General features: G+C 44.2%; 1 protein-coding gene across 1 annotated transcript in view; it reads right to left on the bottom strand.

Moving 5' to 3' along the window:
- Positions 1-13: 13 nt before the first annotated feature.
- LOC121856085 (integumentary mucin C.1-like) overlaps positions 14-24,707 on the bottom strand; it is a 60,149-nt gene continuing 35,455 nt past the window's right edge. Inside the window, exons 3-4 of the mRNA XM_042351381.1 lie at positions 2,864-3,119; positions 14-2,139 (exon numbers count right to left, since the gene is read on the bottom strand). Of these exons, the coding sequence (XP_042207315.1) occupies positions 1,690-2,139; positions 2,864-3,119 (706 nt within the window). The 3' untranslated portion in view covers positions 14-1,689. The remainder of the gene's footprint in view (positions 2,140-2,863; positions 3,120-24,707) is intronic.

Below are 24,707 nucleotides of genomic sequence, written 5' to 3'. Positions count from 1 at the left end.
AGGTAAATTAACCTCAATATACAGTTAAACTAACGTAAATTAACATTAGTATACAGGTAAACTAAGGTAATAAGGTGGTAGTTTACTCTCTAAAAAAATATTTACGGCATAGACTGTTATAGCTTAACTGACTGTCACACTAACTGGTTACTAACTTCTGACTGGTCAATTATATATAACAGAATAGGAACAGTCTACCATAACTGAGTTGACTGGCTGAACTAATTGGTGTCTGTCTGCTTGTTTATTTGTCTTAATATCTGTGTCTGTCTACCTGTTTTTGTGTCTGTCAGCCTGTCCATAAAGCGTACACTACATGGATGACATATCTACGTTATTGCAAATATTGAAAAGTTGACTAATGCAACATACGTTATTGCAAAGACATACATTCAACACCATTGCAAGATTGACCTTTAAATATTAACACACATTATTGAATCACTTTACAGCAACGTCATGCAACATGGTATTTCTTGCAATCAACACAGAGTTATTGCATCATTGATTATAAGTATTGATGTAAAATACTCAAGCGATGCATTGAGGAATTTTAAATCGACTTACCATACCTGTTACGCCCTATTTATCACCTGGTCAATTACAAAACTGACTCAAATCGTCTAAGTCAACATACTACGCATCGTTGGTCTAATTAATTGACTTGTTTATCTGTCTTTACACACACTGTTTACTCTACGCTGGAGTCAACAATGGACGCCGCTTCCAGTGTACAATACTTCACTATTTTTCGTGTTTTCTCTTCATTTATATCAGATATAACTAATTAACGATCAAGCATTCATACACAAGTCCAAGTCTAACAGGAGCCACGTCCAATCATCCTCACAGACACACTATAAACTCCTCTTAATCCTAATCCTTCCGTGAACGTCAAGTCCTCCCGTGTGAAATCATTGACGCGCGGCACAACACATTATATGTAAGTTAGCCCTTAAACCTAGATGACGTCATGGCGTTACATTTTCCTCTTCAAGCTTATTCACGAATTATACATCAAGGTGGGTTAATATATTATTCATTAATATATTACTCTATGATCTCTCTATGTTGTATTTCGTTGTATTATAATAAATTGATGTATTATGTATAAAGGTATTTCTTATAAAAAACGTGGAATTGGTTTTTATGATCTTTTTTAGTGGGCAATTTCGTTTGAATAAAATGGAACACTTTCTGGTTGAATTAATTTACGTATGTCAGGTAATTGATGAAAATTTACATACTTTACGAGTTATTGATTTGGTTCATGACTAAAATCCTGACTTTTATTTATTATAATTTAAGATGACCGATAATACATATATGGTTTATATTATTTTTAATAAATTAACTTTATTTGTAAGTGATTTGTGTATTTTTTTACTGTTTTATGTTCGTTATCCGTCAATCCTCCATCTAAAAATAACAAAAGACTATCATAATTGTTTTGGGTATTATTCTCAATAATTCCCTAACAAATATATCTCTTTATTTTTTATTCACGTGTTATGAAATCCCAAAATTAAAAGAAAACAAAAATCAAAGAGGATTCCCATCTATGAAAAACAACTTGCGTTTTCTGTGCGTTGTTTAACTTAGCTACCCGCACCTACCCTCACCCCACCCCCCGTCGCGAGTAAGATATTTTTTGGAGGTTATCTACCAGTAAGATCATCAATCAGGCAACTACTTGAGGTAGATGCCTGGCTTGTTATATCTCTGGTGCAGCTTATCAAAGTGAGAGGGATTGTAAGGTGAGTTGAAGATGAAGAGGTTAGAGGGGCGACCATTGAAGTACCAGGGTCCTTGAAGCCAGGTAATATGGCTTGGCTTCTTGGTTGGCAATGGCTTTGTTGGCTTAACTGTCGTCGTGGAGGGAGTGGTGGTAGTAGTAGTAGTCGTCGTGGTAGTAGGCCGAGGGGTAGTCGTAGTAGTGGCTGTAGTCGTTGGTGGTGTAGACATATAGTGGTACACGCTGGAAGGTTTGCCATTGTTGATGAAGTCGATGTCTGGCCGCAGGAAGTTGAATTTGTTATTGTTGGGAGAGACGTAACCCACTCCTGGCATATACATGTAGGGGGAGGGTGGCAGCCTGATGTAGTAGATGGGGGAGTTGGTGACGGGGAGCTGCTGCGTCTGTGGTGGAGAGAGGGAGAGGTTAGTGGTGGTGGTAGAAAGAGACGGGGGTTAATGGAGGTGGTGGAGAATGGCAGTGATGGTGTTGGTGGTGGAGACAAGCAGGGTTTAGTGGTGGTGAGAGAGACAGGGGTTAGTGGTGGTGATGGTGGTGGAGAGAGACAGGGGTTAGTGGTGGTGAGAGAGAGAGATTAGTGGTGGTGGAGAGAGACAGGGGTTAGTGGTGGTGAGAGATTGTAGTGGTGAAGGTGGAGAGAGAGACAGAGAACTGTAGTGGTGGCAGGCTGAAGAGAGACAGGGGTTAGTGGTGGTGAGAGAGACAGGGGTTAGTGGTGGTGATGCTGGTGGAGAGAGACAGGGGTTAGTGGTGGTGATGGTGGTGGAGAGAAAGGCAGGGGTTAGTGGTGGTGGTAGGCAGGGATTGGTGGTGTTGGTGATGGAGAGAGAAACAGTGGTGGTGATGGAGAGAGAGAGGCAGGGTGTAAATAGAGGTGTTGGTCTGAGTGAACAAGTTTGCGGTCATCGTTTGTGTGTGTGTGTGTGTGTGTGTGTACCTGTATACATTGATGACTGAACAGACATGTGTAAGTTTAAGAACACTGATGGCCACCGTATAACATTCCTACATATATAATTACACAAACATGCACAATAATATATCATTCACTGAGTAATCGTTCTTTTATTATTATTATTATTATTATTATTATTATTATCATCTCACCTTAGGCTTGGGTGTCGCCGTCGTCGTTGTTGTGGTCTTCCCTGACGCCGCCTGCCTCACAGCCTCCAGCAGGGCATTGTGAGACGAAGAGGAGGAGGAGGAGGAGGAAGGAGAAGAAGAGGAAGAGCCAATGAGGGAAGACCCACGAACCCCGCGTCTGGAGGCAGGGAAGAGCTGCCCTAGGGAGAACGCCTCGACCTGGGTACTCGAGAGATCCATCACCAGGATCATCACCACCAGCAACGTCGCCGCCAGCCTTGAATAGAAAAAAACAGGTGAGTTACTATTGTGCGTACAAGAATTATATTAACCCTTTTATTTAACATTTCTAATAATAACCCTTTCATTTAACATACAGTAAAACCTCTATTTAACCACAATGAACAAACAACAAACACACAAAAAACAACAACACCACATTCCTCACAAAGACACAAACACAGATGGTCAAAACAGAGAGGGGCCCAGAGATTAAGTTTAGGGACGCCGCTGCCGCCTCACTGACAGGAAATTGGGAGCGATGAAGAGGTGGAATTTCTAGATGCAATGTCCCAGTAATGATAGTTAATGATAGATTTGATTAGGGGGAAGTCTTTTACAGTGTTTGGGTGGATCTGGTGTGGATTAGGTCATGTGGATTAGGTTGTGTGGATTATAGAGAAAGCTTACGAATGTGTGGATATGGGTATGGCTCCGGTGTTGGGTACGTAATGTGGATTAGGTTGTGTGGATTATAGAGAAAACTTACGAGCGTGTGGATGTGGGTATGGCTCTGGTGTGGGATATGTAATGTGGAGTCTAACAGTGTAACAATCCATCATCTCCATCATCCAGTCAACACAATCCAGGTAAATTCCATTAATCTTCGGACAAGTGAACGGAAAGTAACACGGGGTCGAGCGATAGTTTCTGGGAGTCAGGTGATAGGAGCAAGTATCATCGGACGGACGTATTGAGAATAACTAGCCTCTGAGCGATTGTTTCTGGGCTGGATCCCCCATTTGGAGAATAATTATTGGTCATTATTAGATTTGTCTGATGATTTGCGCGTGAGTAGAGAGAGAGAGAGAGAGAGAGAGAGAGAGAGAGAGAGAGATAAAGAGAGAGAGAGAGAGAGATAGAGAGATAACTTAACTTGATTTCATTTAACTTATCCTTAACTTGACTTAATCTACCCTTAACTTAGCCTGACTTAATTCAACCTATCTGCTAGCTTAGGAGGTAATGAGGGAGGTGGAGGAAAAGGAGGAGTAAGAGGAAGAGGAAGAAGAACAGAGGAAGTGGAGGAGGAGGAAGCACAGTCACACACACTTTGCTATTAACTGTTTTAAGGTTCTCATGACCACACACACACACACACACACACACACACACACACACACACACACACACACACACACATACACACACACACACACACACACACTCACACATGAAGGTATTTTTAAGAGTTTTGTTCAACATATTTTAAAAAGCTTGTGGAGACAGACAGACAGACAGGAATCGTCAAACTATCTGACAGCAAAAGGAATTACTCTACGTAGCAAGCTGCATCACAAGTCATGTGTGTGTGTGTGTGTGTGTGTGTGTGTTAGACCGGATGCTGGAGAGGTCCCACGACACACCTCACACCTGTACACCACAAACTGAACACCTGGAAAGGAATTTATCTTTTGCCTGCCTGAGGTTAGAATGTTATACATATATTTAGAAGATCATAATTACATCTGTAGAAGTAATTAGAGTAAGAGGAATATCAAACCTTCAAAGAAAACGGAACTAAGAGAGAAAACATATACTCGTGGATGGGTTAAGGGGATACTACCATGGTTCATCAGGGACGAAAGTTAACATTGTATACGAATATTCTTGCTCACTGTAGAACTTTTATTTGTACATAAAAGTCCCATACCAAATCGTTTTAACAGCATCGTAAATCACATAATCGTTTTACTGTCATTATTATACAAAAAAGTGAAAAAAAGGTAATTTTATTTTCTGCAATATATTAAAAAAAGAGCTTTTATAGGTATTTAGTTAATAATATCTTGAGCTATAAAAGATACACCGCTGTTATGGTCACAATTGTAAAGGTGATCTACAGCGGCTGAGCGTGAGGAAGTTTACTGAAGAACTAAACACGTTTCCTTCAGCGTGGGAAAGTGTTTTAGAAGCCCCCATTACTGTGCTGTGTTGAGGGTGGTAACGGGGTGCGGTGGCTGAGTGTTTGCAGCGCTCGCCACTTGTCCTAAAGGTTCCTGGTTCGCATTTAGTTGTGAGTGTGTGCCTTATTTTACTGTTGGGGAGGTGAAGGTGGTTGAGTGCAGTGTCGGCCAAGTTTTAGGGACACACACATGCACACACACACACACACACCACAAACTTCACCATCCACTACAGTTGTCACTCTGACGTTACACAAACAGAACAAACACTAAACCACAAACATAAAATAATAAAACACACCCGAAAATTAATCTCTGTTACACATTTACCACATAAGTCACAAAACAAATATGTAACTTTTATTTTTCCTAAGACTAAAATATATGCAATAGAAAAGAAGACAGTTGTTACGTGTTCCAATAATCCTTCGCCCCGGTCTGTGTAGTGAAGCGTCAGGCGGGCCACTGTCAACATTTGTCCACCTGGCTGGGAATTAGTAAGTTTTGGCCCAGGACAATGCGCTTTGTTACGTTCCTTTGTCCTTGTAGCTGAGGTTTGATACCATTGTTTTACCTGGTTCACGTTATCCACCTTGATTAAGCAGTACGAGTGTTAATTTAACCCCATATTACCTATTGTAACTCCTTTAGCTTAGTATAAATTACGTGAATAAGTGTTTACATCCAGTATAATCCCCCTTGATAGTGTTTGAATCCACTAAGACCGTCATTTAATAGTCTATGAATCCATTTGACTCTCATCGATGACGGACAGGTCTTTCAGCATCACCAACACAACCCCTCCCTACCCCCAAAAATCCCGTATATATTTTTTCCATGAACGTAAATCTAACTCAAACAACACGTCTCTGATTCACTGCTTTAAGACCTCAGAGAATCCCTTTAGTGGAGAATAAACAGCTTTTAAGTCTGTTTTTATGCTACAACGTGAAGGCACATAGAGTTGGTGATGAAGATTGACGCATTGTCTTATTAACCTTCGGGGTCACGGGATGTAAACAATAAAACAAATGACGATCAAACGCGGGAGTATAGAGGTTAGGAATATCTTTGACAGGTGATGGACTTTGCCTTTGTTACTGTGGGGTTGAATACGAATGGTTTGGCTCTCTGTCTCTCTTTCCTCCTTCGTTCTATTTCTTCCTCTTTTTCATCTTGTTTTCATGGTGATTATCTTCTTCTACATCTCTCCCTCCCTCCTTCTTCTTACCTCAACTCCTCTTTCTCTTTCTTCACCTTTTTCCTCTCACTTCCCCTCCTCCTCCCCGTCGCATCACCCCTCTTCCCTCTCCTTACATCACCCCTCTCCCCCTCACTTCACCTCTCTTCACGTCACTTCCCTCTCTCCTCACCACACCTCCCACTCCTCCCCCTACCTCACCTCACCTGGTCGGCCTTAACAGGTAAACAAACACACACCTATACATTCCTTCCTTTCAGGTTTACCCTCACAATATTGGTGGTTGGTCAATGGTTAGTTTTGTTCTTCCCTCTCTCTCTCTCTCTCTCTCTCTCTCTCTCTCTCTCTCTGTCTCCATCTGGCTGTCTCTCATTCTCCCTTTTTGTCCTCTCTCACTCCTTTCTCCCCTCCTTTTCATCATCATTCGTATCCTTAAAGAAGAAGAAGAAGAAGAAGAAGAAGAAGAAGAAGAAGAAGAGTTAAACTAAGAAAAAATCTTCTCAACACACATTACCTCATTAAGGACAAATTTACCCTGTCGTGGGGGTGAGGGAGGGGGGCGTGTGGGTGAGGGAGGGAGGCGTGGGGGCGTGGGGGTGAGGGGAGGCGTGGGGGCGTGGGGGTGAGTGGAGGGAGGCGGGGGGCGTGGGGGTGAGGGAGGGAGGCGTGGGGGAAGGAGGGAGGGGGCGTGGGGGGTGAGGGAGGGAGGCGTGGGGTGAGGGAGGGAGGCGGGGGCGGGGGGGTGAGGGAGGGGCGTGGGGGCGTGGGGGTGAGGGAGGAGGGCGGGGGTGAGGGGAGGGAGGCGTGGGGGGCGTGGGGGGTGAGGGAGGGAGGGGGGCGGGGTGAGGGAGGGAGGCGTGGGGACGGGGGTGAGGGAGGAGGCGTGGGGCGTGAGGGAGGAGGCGTGGGGCGTGGGGGTGAGGGAGGGAGGCGGGGGGCAAGCTCATTAACGTCACACATAGTTCCTTGAAGACCAGGAGAGCTGTTTCTCATTTAGGGAAGATTGGTAACTGGTGCTTGTGGGGAGGTAAGTTGGGGAGATGATGGGGAGGTGGGGAGAAGTTGGGGAGGTAGAAGGGGGAGGCAGGTTGGGGAGATGATGGGGGGGGGTGGGAGAGACTGGGGAAGTGGAATTAGGTTGGGGGGGTGGGGTAAGTTGGGAGGTTGGAGAGGTGGCAGTGGGAGGTTGGGGAGGTGACGGTGGGGAAGGGTTTGGGAGGTCATGGAGGGTAGGGAAGAGGAGAGAGAGAGAGAGAGAGAGAGAGAGAGAGGGGACACTAGTATTGACCTTGGCTGAATGTGACTTTCCACCAGCAGTTCTGTTTATCTTGGCAACACTGCAATGTGACAGACATGCGAGCATATATACTTTCCATATCTGCTGGTAACACTGTCATTCTCTCCTGGGACAAAAAACAAACAAACTTAATATGACTATTTTATTTATTTTTTAACTATATTCTATTTTATTTTAGCTTTTATTTATATAGTCAAGGTACAGTGCATTTCAGACGCCATTAAAAGCTTCTTGTATTATCATTCCTAAATCGGTTTTAAATGCTGTACGATAGCTTGGGATAAGGCCACTGGCATTACTCTAGGGTGATAGTAACCTGGCGGACGTATGATCGATTTTTTTTAGCCTCATCCATAATAAAATCATCTTGAAGAGGGATAGGGGAAGGGGAAGGGGAGAGAGGAGGAGAGGGGAAGGGGAAGGAGGGGGAAGGGGAGAGGGGAGGGGACGGGGGGTGTCCTCAAATGTCCTCAGTGGGTTAACGGCATGCAAGTTCAATGGATATTTATGAAATACAACAAAGAAGTAATCTATTTGGTGCTGTTTAACTCCTTGACGGAAAATACACCCGAACATATCTTAAAATTGTGTTATATAAATGTTTTCAACTTTTAGAAACCGCAAAACATTCCTCAAAATGTCGTGTTGGTGAGCAGGAAGCAGGCGATTTATTCTCGACTGTTTAAGACCTGACACAATCAATGCTTCCTAGGAGGGAAAAAATGAGAGAAAAGGATTGGCTGATAAACACGTCGGTTATAGTCCGGTGCCGCCTTAACAAGGGTTCTTGGCCAGCGTGTTGAGGGAGCGTGTGGAGGAGGAGCCCAACGCTGAACCAGGTTGTTTAGCGAAGCCATAAAGGACAACGACAGGCAAATAATCCTCAATAAATACCCCTCCCAGCTCCCTCCCTCACCCCTGTACGACGCCCACCACGATACGTCGACTGGGCAGGGGTGGGCGTGGGGAGAAGGCCGGGTGAGGTGGGGTGGGGGGCCGTGTACGTGCTGCGCCGCTCACCACAAACACTCACCAAACATTGATTCCCTGCCAGTGAAACACATCATTTTTTAACTCACGTGGCTCCAATGTTTTCATACTTGACGTAGCCTAAAAGAAATCCCCAATGGCTGTTTAATCCAACTCAGGAAATCCATCTATCTATCCAAGGGAATTTATCAGACAGAAAACTTTTAAAATATTGATCGTCTCTCTGCATGTTCGTCTGCCTCACGTACGCTAGGAATTTTAATCACTAGCTGTAACATCTTCCTTATTCGTGGTATTGTGTTTACTCTCTATGACCAATGCCTCCAGGGCGCTTACTACGCGATGACTGACTCCCCCCCCTATGCAAGTTAGGTTAGGTTAGGTTATATAAAAAATACATCTGTTGGTCTGAAAGAAAATGAATGGCTTCTTGAATATGTATTCACGTGCCTAATACTCAGGTGATTCATTAATTAGTTCAGAGAACACACCAGTGAAGGTATTGTAGTGAGTGTGTGTGTTGTATACTGGACACCAAGAGTGCAGAGACAAGGTCGAAGAACTTCCGTGTTGTGAGTCAGAAAGCCTGAAAGGAACCTCACTTCTATCATCTTCCGGTTAACAAAACACGATTAACAGGTGACGTAGATGTGACGTAAGTGTGAATTAGGTGTAAAGATGACATGTCGCAGGTGTAACACAGGTGTGACGCAGGTGTGGCCCAGGTGTGACACATGTGACGGAGGCGTGGCCCAGGTGGAATATCCCGGCCGGGTACTGGAAACTGGGAGGTGACTAGGCATGTCCTGTAGCTCTCCTGAGGGGATAATAGAGGAGAGTACTGGGGGACGATGTTGGGGAGGGTACTGGGGGAGAATGGTGGGGGAGGGTGCGGAGGTAGGATACTCCCTCACTCACACACACCCCAGTCATGGCGCCGAGGTTGTTGACGTATGTACATGGACGCACGCACGTGTGAGTGTACATATGCACACACGGAAGCAGACATGCATAAAAGCACTTGGCTCTGTGCATACATATACCTTGTACAGTTGAGTGTACAGATGTACACACACACACACACACTTGCAGACAGACAGAAGATCATTGTCCTCAAAGGATTAACCACTTGAGTGCGTTGAGGGCAATGTCATCGTTCTCAGGAGATTAAATCAACACACTCAAAGGGGTTACAATTCTCCTATAACACCACATAACAAAAACATCATCAACAAAAACGCATCGACAAGGGACCCAATAAGGAACTAGATCCCCCTGTACTGTATTATAACCCCTTCTCTCTACCTTTCCACACCATTAACCTGCTTTACCTTCCAGTTCCTTATACCTACGTCGAAAGGGCGCCCGTGACGTCACATTCCGTTAAGTATTTCCTCCTGCGGGTCAGTAGTAGTGTGTTGAGTGGTGGTAGTAGTGGGGGTTGTAGGAGTGGTGGTGGAGGAATTAGTAGTAGTAGTAGTAACAACGAACCACATACGCAATAGCATATGACTTCATTTCCCCCTCTCTTACATCACCTCCATCCCTTACATCACCCCCCTCCCTTACATCATCCCCCTCCCTTACATCACCCCCCTCCCTTACATCACCCCCCTCCCTTACATCATCCCTCCCTTACATCACCCTCCCTACATCACCCCCCCACATCACCCCTCCCTTACATCACCCCCATCCCTACACCACCCCCATCCCTTACACCACCCTCCTCCCTATATCACCCTCCCTTATATCACCCCTCCCCATCACCTCCCTTACTCACCCTCCCCTTACATCACCCTCCTTACATCACCCCACCCTCCCTTACATCACCCTCCCTTACATCACCCTCCCTACATCACCTCCCTTACATCACCCCCCTCCCTTACATCACCTCCCCTATATCACCCCCTCCCTACATCACCCTCCCTACATCACCCCTGCATCACCTCCACATCACCCTCCCTTACATCACCTCCCTTACATCACCCTCCCCTTTACATCACCCTCCTTACATCACCTCCCTACATCACCCTCCTTGAATCACCCTCCCTACATCACCTCTCCCCATCACCCCTCCTTACATCACCCCCCTCCCTTACATCACCTCCCCCCCTTCCCTCGTCTGTCTTGCCTCTGTGACGTCAACGTATCCCAAGAAGAATTTTGTTGTCTTAGAAAGCGTTTCCCAGAAGAGGGTAACGTCAGAGGTGAGGCCCTGGGTGTTGATCATGGGCGGCGAGGAGGTATTGAGAGTAAACATACCAAGGACATCAGGGGGTAGTGAAGATGTTTGTGTGTGTGGGAGTGTTTTGAGAGAGAGAGAGAGAGAGAGAGAGAGAGGAAGGGGGGTAAGGGGGGGGGAGAGGAGCCCTATAGAAGTGGTGATGGACTGATGGTTTAATACAGTCAATAGTCCTTAGTCCCCAGCGGGTTAAGTCCCTCCATAAACTCACACTACAGATGGCAGAAAAAGAGAAAAACTTTACAGAACTTGAGGTTGTCGGTGAGGGTACTAAAAAAAGTTACGTTATATCAACAATGTCTGGTTTAGCGACGGTCAATACACTAATATTGTCACTCTATCTCTATCAACAGTGAAGAATCAACAGCTGGTGGGGTTATATACACTTTTGTGAGATATTTAAGAAGGAAATGTCGACTTGTGGAGGCTTGCCAAGGATACCTGGTAAAGAGTATCCATTTGCATTTTCGCAGATCATGTCAGAGTTTCAGTAATTTCCTCTTGAGAGTAAACAATGCTTGGGTGTCTCTCAGCTTTATGCAAAGAACTGGAAACTTGTCTCAACATTCTGACTTCACATATCAAGATCTAAGAATTTCCTGTGGGGGGATTATACCGCGAAATCCCTTCCATTCTATTGGTCACTCATGCGGCGCGGGAAAGAAAGCCATTGGTCACGGTGGCTCGAGAGGTTGAAGACGCGCGTAAAATTGAACCAATCATGAGCTATCGTTTGACGCTTCACTCAGGCCTAAATTATGGAGTCTCAAACGTTCGTAAGTTAATATTCTTTATCGTAACTGGTGATTTAAGAACGATTATAGATTTATTCCACCTAAATATGATTTTTAACTTGGTGACAATATTACGCAGCGGCTGTGGCACTCTTTTGTTTCACGATCATGGAATGCTGACCTTAACAGTGGGCCCCACGTACTACCGCAGAGGCCCCTACACATCACACAAAATCCTTCACACAACCACCCCAGGCCCCACACATCATAACACCAGCTCCACACACCACACCACACCACGCCCCACACATCACATTAGGCCCCCACGCCACCACATTAGGCCCTCACACTACCAAACGAGACCTCACACGGCGAAAAAAAAACCCACACAGATCAAATATTTTTTTTACACCACGATCTCTCTCTCTCTCTCTCTCTCTCTCTCTCTCTCTCTCTTCCTCATCTGAATAGTTAATCAGAACCCGTCGTGATAGGCCAGGAGTCCCCACCCCGCCAACACGACAGACTGATGACTCATTTTTCCCGGGTAGGTGAAGGCGATCAGCTGGTAGCCACTTGAGGTCTATTTTTTATCTCTCATAGAACGAATAAATAATGACCGATGATATACTGTGGGAACTGACCTGAGCCAACGGGAGTCTCTACTTGATGATATATCGTGGGAATTATTGTGTTAGTTGAAATGTGGTTTTGGTTATAGCGGATCTGAGTCGATTTGTTGCTTTTTTTAAAATTTGTTTTGGGTTATTTGATTATTAGTCCCCCTGATCACCCCACCACAGATTATTTCACCTGACCTGACATAATCTAACCAGTGTCGAGTTCAATAGTGAGTGAGTGAGTGAGTAAGTAAGCAAATAAGCGAATAAATGAGTCACCCGCTCACTTATTCCCGAGAGAGAGGGAAGGAAAGAATAACGGTACGTGATGGTGGCAAGTCCGTGTTTCAGACGTGCCCGCTGTGCGTGACACGGCCAGGGGTAAGAGTTAAGGGGGGGGGGGGTGTGTCACTGAAGGCTTGGACATGGCCCCCCTGGAGTTTTGCCTTACAGATCATAAGTCAGAGCTGGTCTCTCTCTCTTCCCGTCTTTGCCGAACTGTTATCAATATTGCCACTGTTTACAACTCAGTAATTGGGAACCTGGATGTTAATTGATTGCTGGAACGAAGTCTAGGGTAATGGTTAGCCAGTACGGTTGGTAAGTTGGTCAGTTGTGGGTCATACAGCTTGTTAACTTTAGGCTGTGGTTGTTGTGTTGACGGCATCTTCTACACCTTAAACACTGGGTCATACACATCGTTAATTTAAGGTGTAGGTGTTGTGTTGACGGCAGGTTCTTCACCTTAAACAAACTCCTGCCTGGGTACCATTTGACTGACCATATTCAGATATTAGAAGCAACCACATGCCCACCATCTGAAGTTGTCGATATATCTAAAATAAGTAATTAATATCAAAGGAATTGGATCAAGGATAGCAGACAAAGCCCTAAGATGCTTATTTCCAGTAGAATCTGTTAGTTCTAGCGCGAATTAGTGGTTACCCATGCAAAAAACTATGCAAAATTAACCTTAATATAATTGTGTGTGACTGTTCGAATGGATAGCAGACTGATAATTCGTAAAGATGTACAAACAATGTAAATAGAGAAAGTGTTTACGACCTGGAAGATAGTAATGTAAGTTAGTGCTAGAGTTGTTCGTTTTCTTTTATACGACATGGTAGAAGATGAAGGTTTAGGATTAACTATACTAAACCTTCTTCCACTTTGTATATGCCTGTGTTTAGTTATCGTTAGTTATGTATGACAAAAAAGTGTACCTAACAGTTACCTTAAGTACTTTTATAAATTATCCTGTTTTTTATAACTTACTTGGATGAAAAAATAAGAAATTAAAAAAAATCTAGCAGACGTGAGATATTAACCAACACTTGAAGAACCGTTTGTCTGTCAATCACTCGGTCAGTTAAGAGGAAAAAAAATAATAATAATGAATTCTTCTCGCTGTACTTCAGGTCAGAGTTAACCAAAATGACATGCAATAATTTTTCATCGTAATATCATAAAAGTTTATCCAGAATTTCCCTCGCTGAGTGATGTACAAGTATTAGTGGTGACAAAAGGCCAAATTCCTGTGATTTTTTTTGGTATTGTTTTTAAAGCATCACAGTTTCTATTATGCCTCAAATCACGAACAAGGAGGATGAGGAGGAGGAGGTGGAGAGGATTGGGGGTGGGTGAGGAAGAGAATAAGGAGGAATAAGAGGAGGAGAAGGAAAAGGAGGAAGAGGAGGATGAAAAACAAGGAGGAGGAGGAGGTAGTGGTGGAGAGGATTGGGGGGGGGTGAGGAAGAGAATAAGGAGGAATAGAGGATTGGGGGGGGGTGAGGAAGAGAATAAGGAGGAATAAGAGGAGGAGAAGGAAGAGGAGGATGAAAAGGAGAAGGAAAAGAAGAAGAAGTTAGTCATAAAAGAGAAAGTCGGTCTGGAGACATTCTTGACCTACGGTACATGAAGCGAAGAATTTTGGGATCACATGAAGATTAGCTCATAGGTTAATTATTGCACCTGGTGATTAAACAATCTAACCCTAACCTAATCTGACTAAACATAATTTAACATGACGCTAATCTAATCTAATGTAATCAGTCTAATCTAACTTAACTTAACCTAAAATTATCTAGATTACCACTAACTTACCAAATCTAATCTGACACTAACCAAATCTAACCCAAAGCTAACCTAATCTAACACTAACCTCATCTCCCCTGACCTAACTTAACCCCATTAAGTGAGATAATCTGGGAGGCTAATCTTCAGGTGATAAGCACGAAAAGTTAAAAACAGAAATAACAATTAGAAATAGTATAATCCTGGAACAGAGACTATACCTAACGTGCAATGAAAGAGTTAAGCTTCGAAGACTGGCAAAATATACCATTTTCTATTAATAACGTTTTCTATGAGTATTTTAGGGGAAGAAATTAATATTTTGCTTCTGTAATTCATGATTGATTTTGGTAATAGATATACCGTTTTTATAGTTAATTTTAGGCTAGTAATTATAAATGTATTCTTGTTTTGTGCATTTCATGTGAGAGAAGAGGAACAGAGAGAGATAGAGAGGGATGGCGGGAGAGATAGAGAGGGATGGCGAGAGAGATAGAGAGGGATGGCGAGAGAGATAGAGAGGAATGGCGAGAGAGATAGAGAGGGATGGCGAGAGAGATAGAGAGGGATGGCGAGAGAGATAGAGAGGGATGGCGAGAGAGATAGAGAGGGATGGCGAGAGACACAGGTCCTCTTTTTTCTTTAATCGTGTTTCCTCTTTTGTCCTAGTGGGCTTTTGTACCCACCCTTGTCCTCACCCGGAAAAGGTCGAGCATTGAAAGAAAGAAAGAATACGTGTTTTTCCTAATTGACCCCCCCCCCCCGCACCCCCTCCTTTCCTCCGGGTCCCAAATAGCTTCTCTGTCACTTGATCAAAAGGTCTAAATGTGCATTGTATGTCTAGCCGTATCGTCCTTAAGTTCCGACTGCCAGGAGGTGTCACAGCGGGGATAGATTCACGCGAGGAGCACTTCGGGACGCCATAGTGACAAACTGACCAGAATTGACTGATCCTTTTCGCCAGGATGTCAAACTACCTCAAAGATTTTAACACTAAGACAAGTGATCCCTTATTGAAGTTGTGTTTGTTGGTCACTTCTATTGATGTTATTGTTAAGTATAAATATCATTGACCAAGTCAGTCGCTACTATAGTTACTAAAGTACCTTAAACACGGTACCTGGTCTCGTTATCCACCTCCAGATGGTGATAAAGCCGGGGACTAAGATGAGACTTAACACTGAGAACCTTTAACGAGGTCTCAGAGAACCCCATGTCTTTCTATCTCCTTCTGTCAAGCTGGCGAGTTACCCTAATTAACACCAGTGAACCAGAGCCTCCTTCAGACAGGTCCTCACACGCTCGTCAACCCCCCAGCAGGATGACTCAGAGGGACGTCCCCGACCTCGACAATGATAAACAGGGGTGGATGACCGTCTGGTTCTTGTGACTTTAAGCCGCCTTCCCTACCCAGCCGTATTACTCGGTGTTGTGGCCTCATTATGTGTGTTGTTTGAGCGTCCAGCTGGGAGGAGGTCAGCTGTGTTGTGAGGTGGAAGGAGAGTTGTCACGAGCACTCACTGGGGGATAGAGACGTCATCTTTTGTATGTCGTGGCTGTGAGGTGAGGTGTCAGGTGAGATGTGAAGTGAAATAGGGGTTGTAGGGTGAGGTGAGATGAGGTCAGGCTAGGTGAGGTGTGAGGTAAGATGTGAAGTGACATAAGTTGTGAAGTGAGATTTGGGGTGTGAGGCGAGGTTTTTGGTGTGAGGTGTGACACATTTCCCAAGACAAATTTCAGTCATAACAACAGTGGGTCAATCTCTCTCTCGTCTCGTAAAAATAAATTTCAATCACAGAACAAGATTACAAGTTCATTTCTGTTAATTATCTTGTGGTATTTCCAGGTGGACGATTAAACTGATGAAATGTGATATGTAATGACAATTACATTAGCGTCTGAATTTATCTTTTGAAAAAATTGTAAAATGAAATTAAGAATGCTTGAGATGCGTACCAAAGATAACGATATTCGTGATTAATTACTACTACTATGATGTGTGTGTGTGTGTGTGTGTGTGTGTGTGTGTGTGTGTGTGAAACTGTCGCCCAGTAGCAGAAGTTTCTCTCTCTCTCTCTCTCTCTCTCTCTTGGTCACCAGTCACTCGGTCCATCCTCCAACACGCACAGAAGTCTTCCGTCGACAAGCTTCTCAAGTCCTTAAAGAGACTAATTTCACGGTGCTTCTCACACATGGACAAACATACACGAGGAAGGTCTTTCGGTCTCGGTCAGTCGGTCCAGCAGTGGTAGGGCTGTGTAGGGGTGAAATACTCTATTGGGGAGGCGTCACTCTTGGCCTGCTACCGCCTCTGTCATTGTGTATACGACTTTCTCTATTCTTCTACTTTCTCTCTCTATGTATGTATGTATGTATGTATGTATGTATGTATGTATGTATGTATGTATATATGTATGTATGTATATATGTGGTAGCGATTCCTGTTCACGTATAGAGGTCCAGGGTTCGATTCCCGACTAGTGAGGTGTATTGTTTGTATATGGAAGTCCGTGTGCTATATAAACTGATGTATGTATGTATAAAGAACCCGTGTTTAGAGTATGTGTACAGACCATATGTGCGTGTGAGTGTCTGTGGGTGTGTAGAAAAAGACAAGAAAAATAAAGCAGTGAGGATCACAGGACAGAACAAGTTGTCCCGTTTTCTATCATTGAGTGACAGTGCTGCCCCCTGATGACACTTATCTGAACTACCTGGTAAGATGTCAACAACCGGGTGATCATGGCGTTTTCCGTTTTAATACAGTTTCCTCTACTTGTACGCCCCTCATCATGGTATGCGTTGATGGTGAGGTATTTATCAATCATTGTATTGTCTGTGGATGGGTATAGAGAATCTGTGTGCTGTACAATTGGAGAAAAAACGTGTGGATACTTCCGAAAGTTATGTTGACGACAGCGTGGGAGACATTTAAAGAGACACGTTGCCATTTTACCACTGAAAGACTTTTTAAGACTGATATTTCTATATATTTAATTATTAAATACATCTAATTGTATGTAGTTGATATATTTGAGTAGATTAACATTAATTACTTGTTTTAACAGGTAATTTGACTGTGTACGGGCACAAGGCGTCAAAACACGGCTTCCTCCAACCAATCAACTCATCTCGACACTAAACTTGAAGCTTCTAATGACGTAATAGACGACGAAATGGATAAGGGTAAAACGTCATGAATTATACCCCAACGACGATCACTTGACGTACACCTGAGGCAAGATTACGTCACCTCACTATAGCTGCAGGTAAGAGACGTGATTTATTCTGTTGATTAAGTTTAGTTTGGTGCGTCAACGTCTATTTATGTTACTGAAGTTTGCATAGGTGGGAAAAAAACTTGACTTGGCGTTGATAAATATATTGGCGTTGATTAGGCGTTGAGAAATATACCTTACGAGATATTGATTAAGATGCGTTGGGGCCCTCTATGAAATATGAGACCTATTAGTATTACGAGATATTGATTAATTTAGTACTGATGCAGCCTGTAGTACTGTGGCCTTTTTAGTACTGGGGCCTAGTAGTACAGGGCCTATTAGTACTGGGGCCTATTGGTACTGGGGCCTGTGTAGTACTGGGGCCTTTAATGCTGGGGCCTATTAGTACTGGGGCCTATTAATTGCTGAGTACTATTAGTACTGGGGCTTCCTATTAGTACTGGGGCCAATTAGTGGGGCCTATTAGTACTGGGGCCTTAGTAGCCTATTAGTACTGGGGCCCTGTAGTACTGGGGCCTATTAGCCTGTGTGCCAGGGCCTGTGGTACTGGGGCCCCTGTGGTACTGGGGCCTGTGGTACCAGAGCCCTGTGCACTGGGGTCTGTGGTACTGGGGTCTGTGGTGCTGGGGTCTGTTAAGGGCCTATTGGTGCTGGGGCCTGGCATGGGGCACTATGGCACTGGGGGGGCCTATTAGTACTGGGGCCTAATAGTACTGCGGGAGCCTAATGAGTACTGGGGACTAATAGTACTAATAGTATTGGGCCTATTAGTACTGAGGGCCTATTAGAGACTGGGGTCTGTTAGTACTGGGGCCTATTAGTACTCAGGCAGTTACTGGGGTCTCTGGCAGTACTGGGGCCTGTAGTACTGGGGAGGTCCCACACATTGGTACTGAGAGTGGTATAGTACAGAGACTAATAGTACTGGGGCCTATTAGTACTGGGGCCTAATTAGTACTGGGGCCTGTGAAAGGCCTATTAGTGCCTGGGGCTAATGAAGTACTGGGCCTATGGTACTGGGGTCTAATGGTTCTGGGGCCCCTATTAGTACTGGGGCCTATTAGTACCTATATTAGTACTGTGTACTGGGGCCCTATTAGTACTAGGGTCTATTAGTGCTAGGGCCTGTATTACTGGGGCCTATTGGTAGCCCATTAGTACTGGGGCCCCTAATAGTCTGGTATAATAGTACTGGGCCCTATTAGTACTGGGGCCTATTAGTACTGGGGCCTATTAGTATGGGGCCTAATGAGTGCTGAGGCCTATTAGTACTGGGACCTATTAGTACTGGGGCCCTAATAGTACTGGGGCTAATGAATGCACTGGGGTCTAGCTAATACTTTAGGGGTCCTATAATAGTACTGAGGGCCTATTAGTACTGGGGCCTAATAGTACTGGGGCCTAATAGCACTGGGGGTCTGCTTGGGTCTTGCTGGGGTCTGGTAGTACTGGGGCCTAATGGTACTTGGGTCTAGTACTGGGTCTATTAGTACTGGGGTCTGTGGTACTGGGGCCTGTGGCTGGGGCCTATTAGTACTGGGGTGGTACTGGGCACTGGGGTGGTACTGGTATATTAGTACTCCTATTAGTACCAGAATTTCTAATAATTGCTGGGGCCTATTAATAGTATGGGGCCTGTGTGGTACTGGGGTCTCAATGGTACTGGAGCCTGTGTGCTGGGGCCTGTGGTACTGAAGCCCTATAGTACTGGGGTACTGGTGGTACTCTATTAGTACTGGGGCCTAATAGTACTGGGGTCTATTAGGGGGCTAATAGTAATAGTAGGTCCTGGGTCTATTAGTACTGGGCCTAATAGTACCTATAGAGTCACTATTAGTACTGGGGTACAGTACTGGGGCCCTAATGAGTACTGGGGCCCATTAAGACTAGACTCCACCAGTGCTTCTGGTGCCCTCCTCCCTCCTTGTTCTTCTCCCCCTCCCCTCCTTGTTCTTCTCTCTCCCCCTCCTCCTCCCCCCTACTTATCCTTGTTGTCTTCCTCTTCATCTTCCCTCCTCCTTCAGTAACAGGCGTGGTGGTGAAGGAGGGGAAGCACGACTAACACACACACACACACACACACACATACAAACACATACACACATACATACACACACACTCTTTTACTATTTTGCTGTCACTCTGAATCGAGTATGACGATCATCCAGGTATGACACAATGATATGAGTTATTAAGGATGTCACCTAGGTTGGTGAGTTTTGAGGTGACTAAAGAGACCGATACGGGACCCGCAGCGTAGTTCACATTCGTTGCACATGTGGAGGGCTGCATCTAGTGCGGGAGGGGCGGTGGCAGCGTCTTTCCGGCGTTGACTCTTGTCTGCCTCGGTTTTCAGTCGGGTTAACTCAAAAGTATTGACACCTCGTGTGGTGCTCCTCCAAGCGTTACGATGTGGAGTAATAGACTCCCAGGTGAGGGGGTCGATTTGGCACTTTTTCAGGTTTGTCTTAAACTATCTTTATACCTTTTCAGTTGCTCGCCAGCTTTACGTTTACTATTCGTTAGGTGACTGTAAAGTAGCTGCTTTGCCAGTCTACTGTCGTCCATACAGGTAACATGGCCAGTCCAGCGTAGTTGTTCATGGATAATAGTAGCCTCGGTGCTCCTACAGCTGGTGTCAGCAAGAATACTGGCATTTGTTCTCTTGTCTTCCCAGCGAACTCGGAGGATGGAACGTAGACTAAGTTGGTGAAAGTTTTCAAGTGCCTCGAGGTGCCTCCTGTTTGTGACCCATGTCTCACTGCCATATAGCAGGGTGGGGAGGACCACTGCTTGATATACGTGCAGCTTTGTAGATAATTTCAGCTCCCATTCTCTCTTTAATCCCGTTTTCTGCTTGGTCCCGTTTTCTGTTTGATCCCGTTTTCTGTTGGTGCCGTTTTCTGTGATATGTGGGAAGGCGGGACTGAAGGATTGGCTCTTGTAGGTCTTCATACCTCTCACTCCTAACATGTCCCTCAGTCTATTCTAACCTAACCTAATCTTTGGCATTTAGGATTGGCCCTCTAGAGTACTGAAACCCTTTGGGATTGGGATCTATTCGGATTGGAATCATTTAAAGGAAGTTCGGTTCGGTTCGGTTCGGTTCGGTTCTATTAGGACTGAAGCCAATCTGAGTAGTTATCTCTGGTCACCGTACACGACAGACAGACAGACTGATGGATGTTCAGACGTACAGGTGTGGTTGGGCTCTCAAGTGTTCTAATTAACACAGGTGAAAGAAAACAAACTTATCTATTGTTTGTGTGTGTATGTGTTTACGCGTGTGTGTGTATGTATCTGGGAGAGAGTGAGTGGTACTGTGTGTGTGTGTGTGTGTGTGTGTATACCTGGGAGAGAGTGAGGGTACTGTGTGTGTGTGTGTGTGTGTGTGTTTGTGTGCGTGTGTCGGAAAACATAATCATTTAACAAGCTTGCAATATCCCTCGTATACACTCACCAAGCATAATATCACCCACTCATCAAGCATAACTACTATACCCACCCACTCACCGAGCATAACTACTAAACCCTCCCACTCATTAAGCATAAAACCTTCTCTTGTGTAATGTAAACATACCGCCTCATTATCCACTCAGAGAGCATATTGCCCGTCGTCCCGCCCGAGTGAGCTGACTACATTAAGATGAGTTGACTCGACTAACAGCTTTCATTCGGTAAATTAGTCTGACTCACGTTGAGGAGCCGAAAGTTACCTGCTACTGGTACACAGGTGAGAGTTGTGGCTTAATTAGCGTGTGGAAGACGCCTTGGCAGCTATATTTAGTGATGGTGGGGGGAGATGGAGAGGGGAGGAAGGGGAGATGATGGAGGGGGAGGAGGAGAGATGGTGGGAGGAAAGGAAAATGTGAGGTGGGGGATAGGAGAAGGAGGAGAAGACGTTTTGGGTAGAAATAGTGAGGGAGGAGAGACTTAAGGGGTAGGAGAATAGAGGGAGAGAAGGGAGGAGAAGAAGGGGAGGGAGGAAGAGTACACGAGGAATGAGAGAGAGAGAGAGAGAGAGAGAGAGACTAACCACAGCCAGCACATGAGGATATCGTTTACATAGCGGTAGAGTAAATTAGTCAGGATATTTAGTAATGCTTGACTTTTCCTGGTGAGACTAACAAGAGCTAAGCCGTTGGTCATACCGTAGAGTGAAAGAGGTAACTGTATGTCTGTCCTGTAGCATTTGGTTAGGTTAGGTTAGGTTAGGTTTGGTTAGGTTTGGTTAGGTTAGGTTTGGTTAGGTTAGGTTTGGTTTGGTTAGGTTTGGTTAGGTTAGGTTAGGTTAGGTTTGGTTAGGTTTGGTTTGGTTAGGTTAGGTTAGGTAAGGTTTGGTTTGGTTAGGTTAGGTTCGCATAGCATTAGAGAGGTTAATATCACGTTAAAATAAACTCAACATCTCCTGCCTTAAAATATTTCACAATCTATTATGCAAACACGATAAACCAAATTAGAATCCACTTATTAACAAAACTCACCTGTAATCAAGACACAACCCAGCCGTCCAGGTACCGCAATTAAGGACAGGTGGAGGTAAACAGATCAGAGACTGGCTGGCCGGGTCGTTCGATGCTCCCACCAAAACACACCCACACACACACACACACACATACACACACACACACCCACACACACACACACACACACACACAAATTCTCACAGGATTGATCGTCTTCAGATTAAACACTGCAGATTAGTGAATGCCTGACTGGGTATAACGGGACAGGAACAAAGTCTTGGGTCTGTGGGGCTCTATATCACACAGACAGACAGGCAGACAGACAGATCGACAGACAGATTAGACAGACACACACATATACCTGTTAAACTTGGAGGTCAAAATAGTGAATAATTACCACTAAAATACTAATTACAAAATAGGGATCGTGTGACAAACTTCCCCAATTTCCTGTGTGGAGGGACTAGTTGCCAAAATAGGGAGAGATATGATAGCTTTCCCGATTTATGAGACGAGATAAACCGATTCCAAAATAGGGAGTGACAGGAATGGGAAGCGTGACTCGAGTGTAATTGGCAATGGTCTTATACAGAGTGAGGGAAGTGTGATGTATGCCCCTCCCCCCCTCCTCCCCCCTGTTATCCCCCTCCCCTATCCTCTCCTCCCTCTCTCCTCCCCTCTCCTCAGATGACCTTTCTTGGCTCTCCTACTTTCCAATCATCCAGTCTCTCTCTCTCTCTCTCTCTCTCTCTCTCTCTTCACATTCCGCACAGTTTCAACATTAGCTCACACATTAAGAGACATGACACAGGTACAATGTCAGGGCTAATTATGCCTTAATTATGTCTTACACGTCAATTAAACTTCCACTATGTCTTAATGATTAACAGATAATTTAGACATCTGTATGGGGTAATGAATGACGTAATTTATCGCCTATTTAACTTGGAATTTAGACATATCAATTACATTGCCTGGAATTTACACAGTATCAATTATGTAACCTGGAGTTAATAAATCTTCGTGGAAAAATAAGCTATGACTTTAGATACGAGTTCATACTGAAATGACAATAATCTGACCTGGAGTTAACGCATCCTTGATTATTTACCCCGTATTTTATGTAAATGATTAGAATTTAACCCAGAATTTGCAAGCAGGTTATATATTCAAGTCAAAATATTGCAAAAAAAATACAAAAAGATATAAAAAAAATACTCGTACTATCTCAGAATTTAAACCCAAATCTCCAGTAACAAACTAACTTACGGAATTTTTGGTGGAAAACGTCTTGGAAATTAAACCCAGAATTTACAGAGGAGAATTTACACTCGAGTGAATAGAATGAACGAAACAGATTCACTCGGGTTCGGTTCGTTTTACCGTGGGAACCGAATCCCAAGACTCCAAGATATTTTAAATTTTATTTTATTTTATTTTTACCTTTTTTCATAGTTTTTTTTGTCGTGATTTTCGATATATTAATATTTTTTTCTGTCTTGAGTTTCGAGATATTATTTTTTTTTCTGTCGGGATTTGGAATATATTCAATTTTTGTTCTTTATCGGGGTATTTCTGTCGGGTTGTCGGGTACGTTCTGTCGGTGGTGATAATGACCCGTTATGTTCATATAGTCAGGATGTTTGTATATGTCGGGTGGTAAGCAGTGTGTGGGGTGAGTTAATTTACTGCATGATTTTTTTGGAGGAGAAGGAGGCGATGTTACCTGTATTCGGCCTTTTTGTCGTGAATTAATATGGAGACAGACAGACAGACAGAGACAGACAGACAGACAGACGGTATGTCATCAGGTGTCATGCCAGGTAGGAAAGAATGCTAATTAACACTGAGATTTATTTCACGGCTCAGTTGTGTTTGTTGGCGTGGTGAGGTGCAATACCTGAGAGAGAGAGAGAGAGAGAGAGAGAGAGAGAGAGATTTCAACGCTGCATGAGATAACTAACACAGGTGATAATAAACTAATTAACGTTAATACAGTTGTACTTACGGATACTTTGATGAACCTATCCACCCCCACCCCACACAACCCCCACACTCCCCCACCTCACACTCCTACCTCCCACACACACACACACCTGAGCACTAGGCAAGATCATAGGAGACTCATCAAGCAGGTGTGATAGCGTAATGTACTTTACCTGTGGAAGGAAAGGGTTTTTTTTAGAAAGGGATTTTGGTGATAATGGTATGGGAAAGGGTAGATAGTGGTGGTATTGGTGATAGTAATGCTAGTAGTTGTGGTAGTGGTATTGTTATTTGTAGTAGTAGTGGTAGTAGTAGTAGTAGAAATAAGTAGTAGTAGTAGTAGTAGTAATTGTTGTAGTAATAAAATGGTGGCGAAGGTCTGGCTATAAGGGGAGGTTGGAGGCCATTAAAAAATAGTGTAGTAGTAGTAGTAGTAGTAGTAATAGTAATAGTAGTATTAGTAGTATTAGTAGTAATAAAACTGGGGCCTCTTATGACTGGGGCCCGCCTGACATGTGACCCCATTTAACAAAATACAATAATAATAAAATCAAGTCACGATCCTTACAGTTCCTGTCTAGTACTCTCCTCTCTCACTTTCTCTCTCTCTCCTCTCTCTTCCACTCGCTCTGATTTTCTCTCTCTCTCTCTCTCTCTCTCTCTCTCTCTCTCTCTTACATATAGTAGCTTTCATCTCTTCCTCTCCATCTCTCTCCTCTCAGCCTCTTCCTTATCTTCTTTCGTCATACACACACACACACACACACACACACACACTATCCCTGGACTGAAGTACTCAGCGTGGATGACGTGGAAACCAAATGGATA

The sequence above is a fragment of the Homarus americanus genome, unplaced genomic scaffold, assembly GCF_018991925.1.
Source record: "Homarus americanus isolate GMGI-L3 unplaced genomic scaffold, GMGI_Hamer_2.0 scaffold11628, whole genome shotgun sequence".
NCBI classification, from domain to species: domain Eukaryota; kingdom Metazoa; phylum Arthropoda; class Malacostraca; order Decapoda; family Nephropidae; genus Homarus; species Homarus americanus.
Note: the sequence above shows the minus strand (reverse complement) of the source record. Positions and strands in the feature narration are given on the sequence as shown.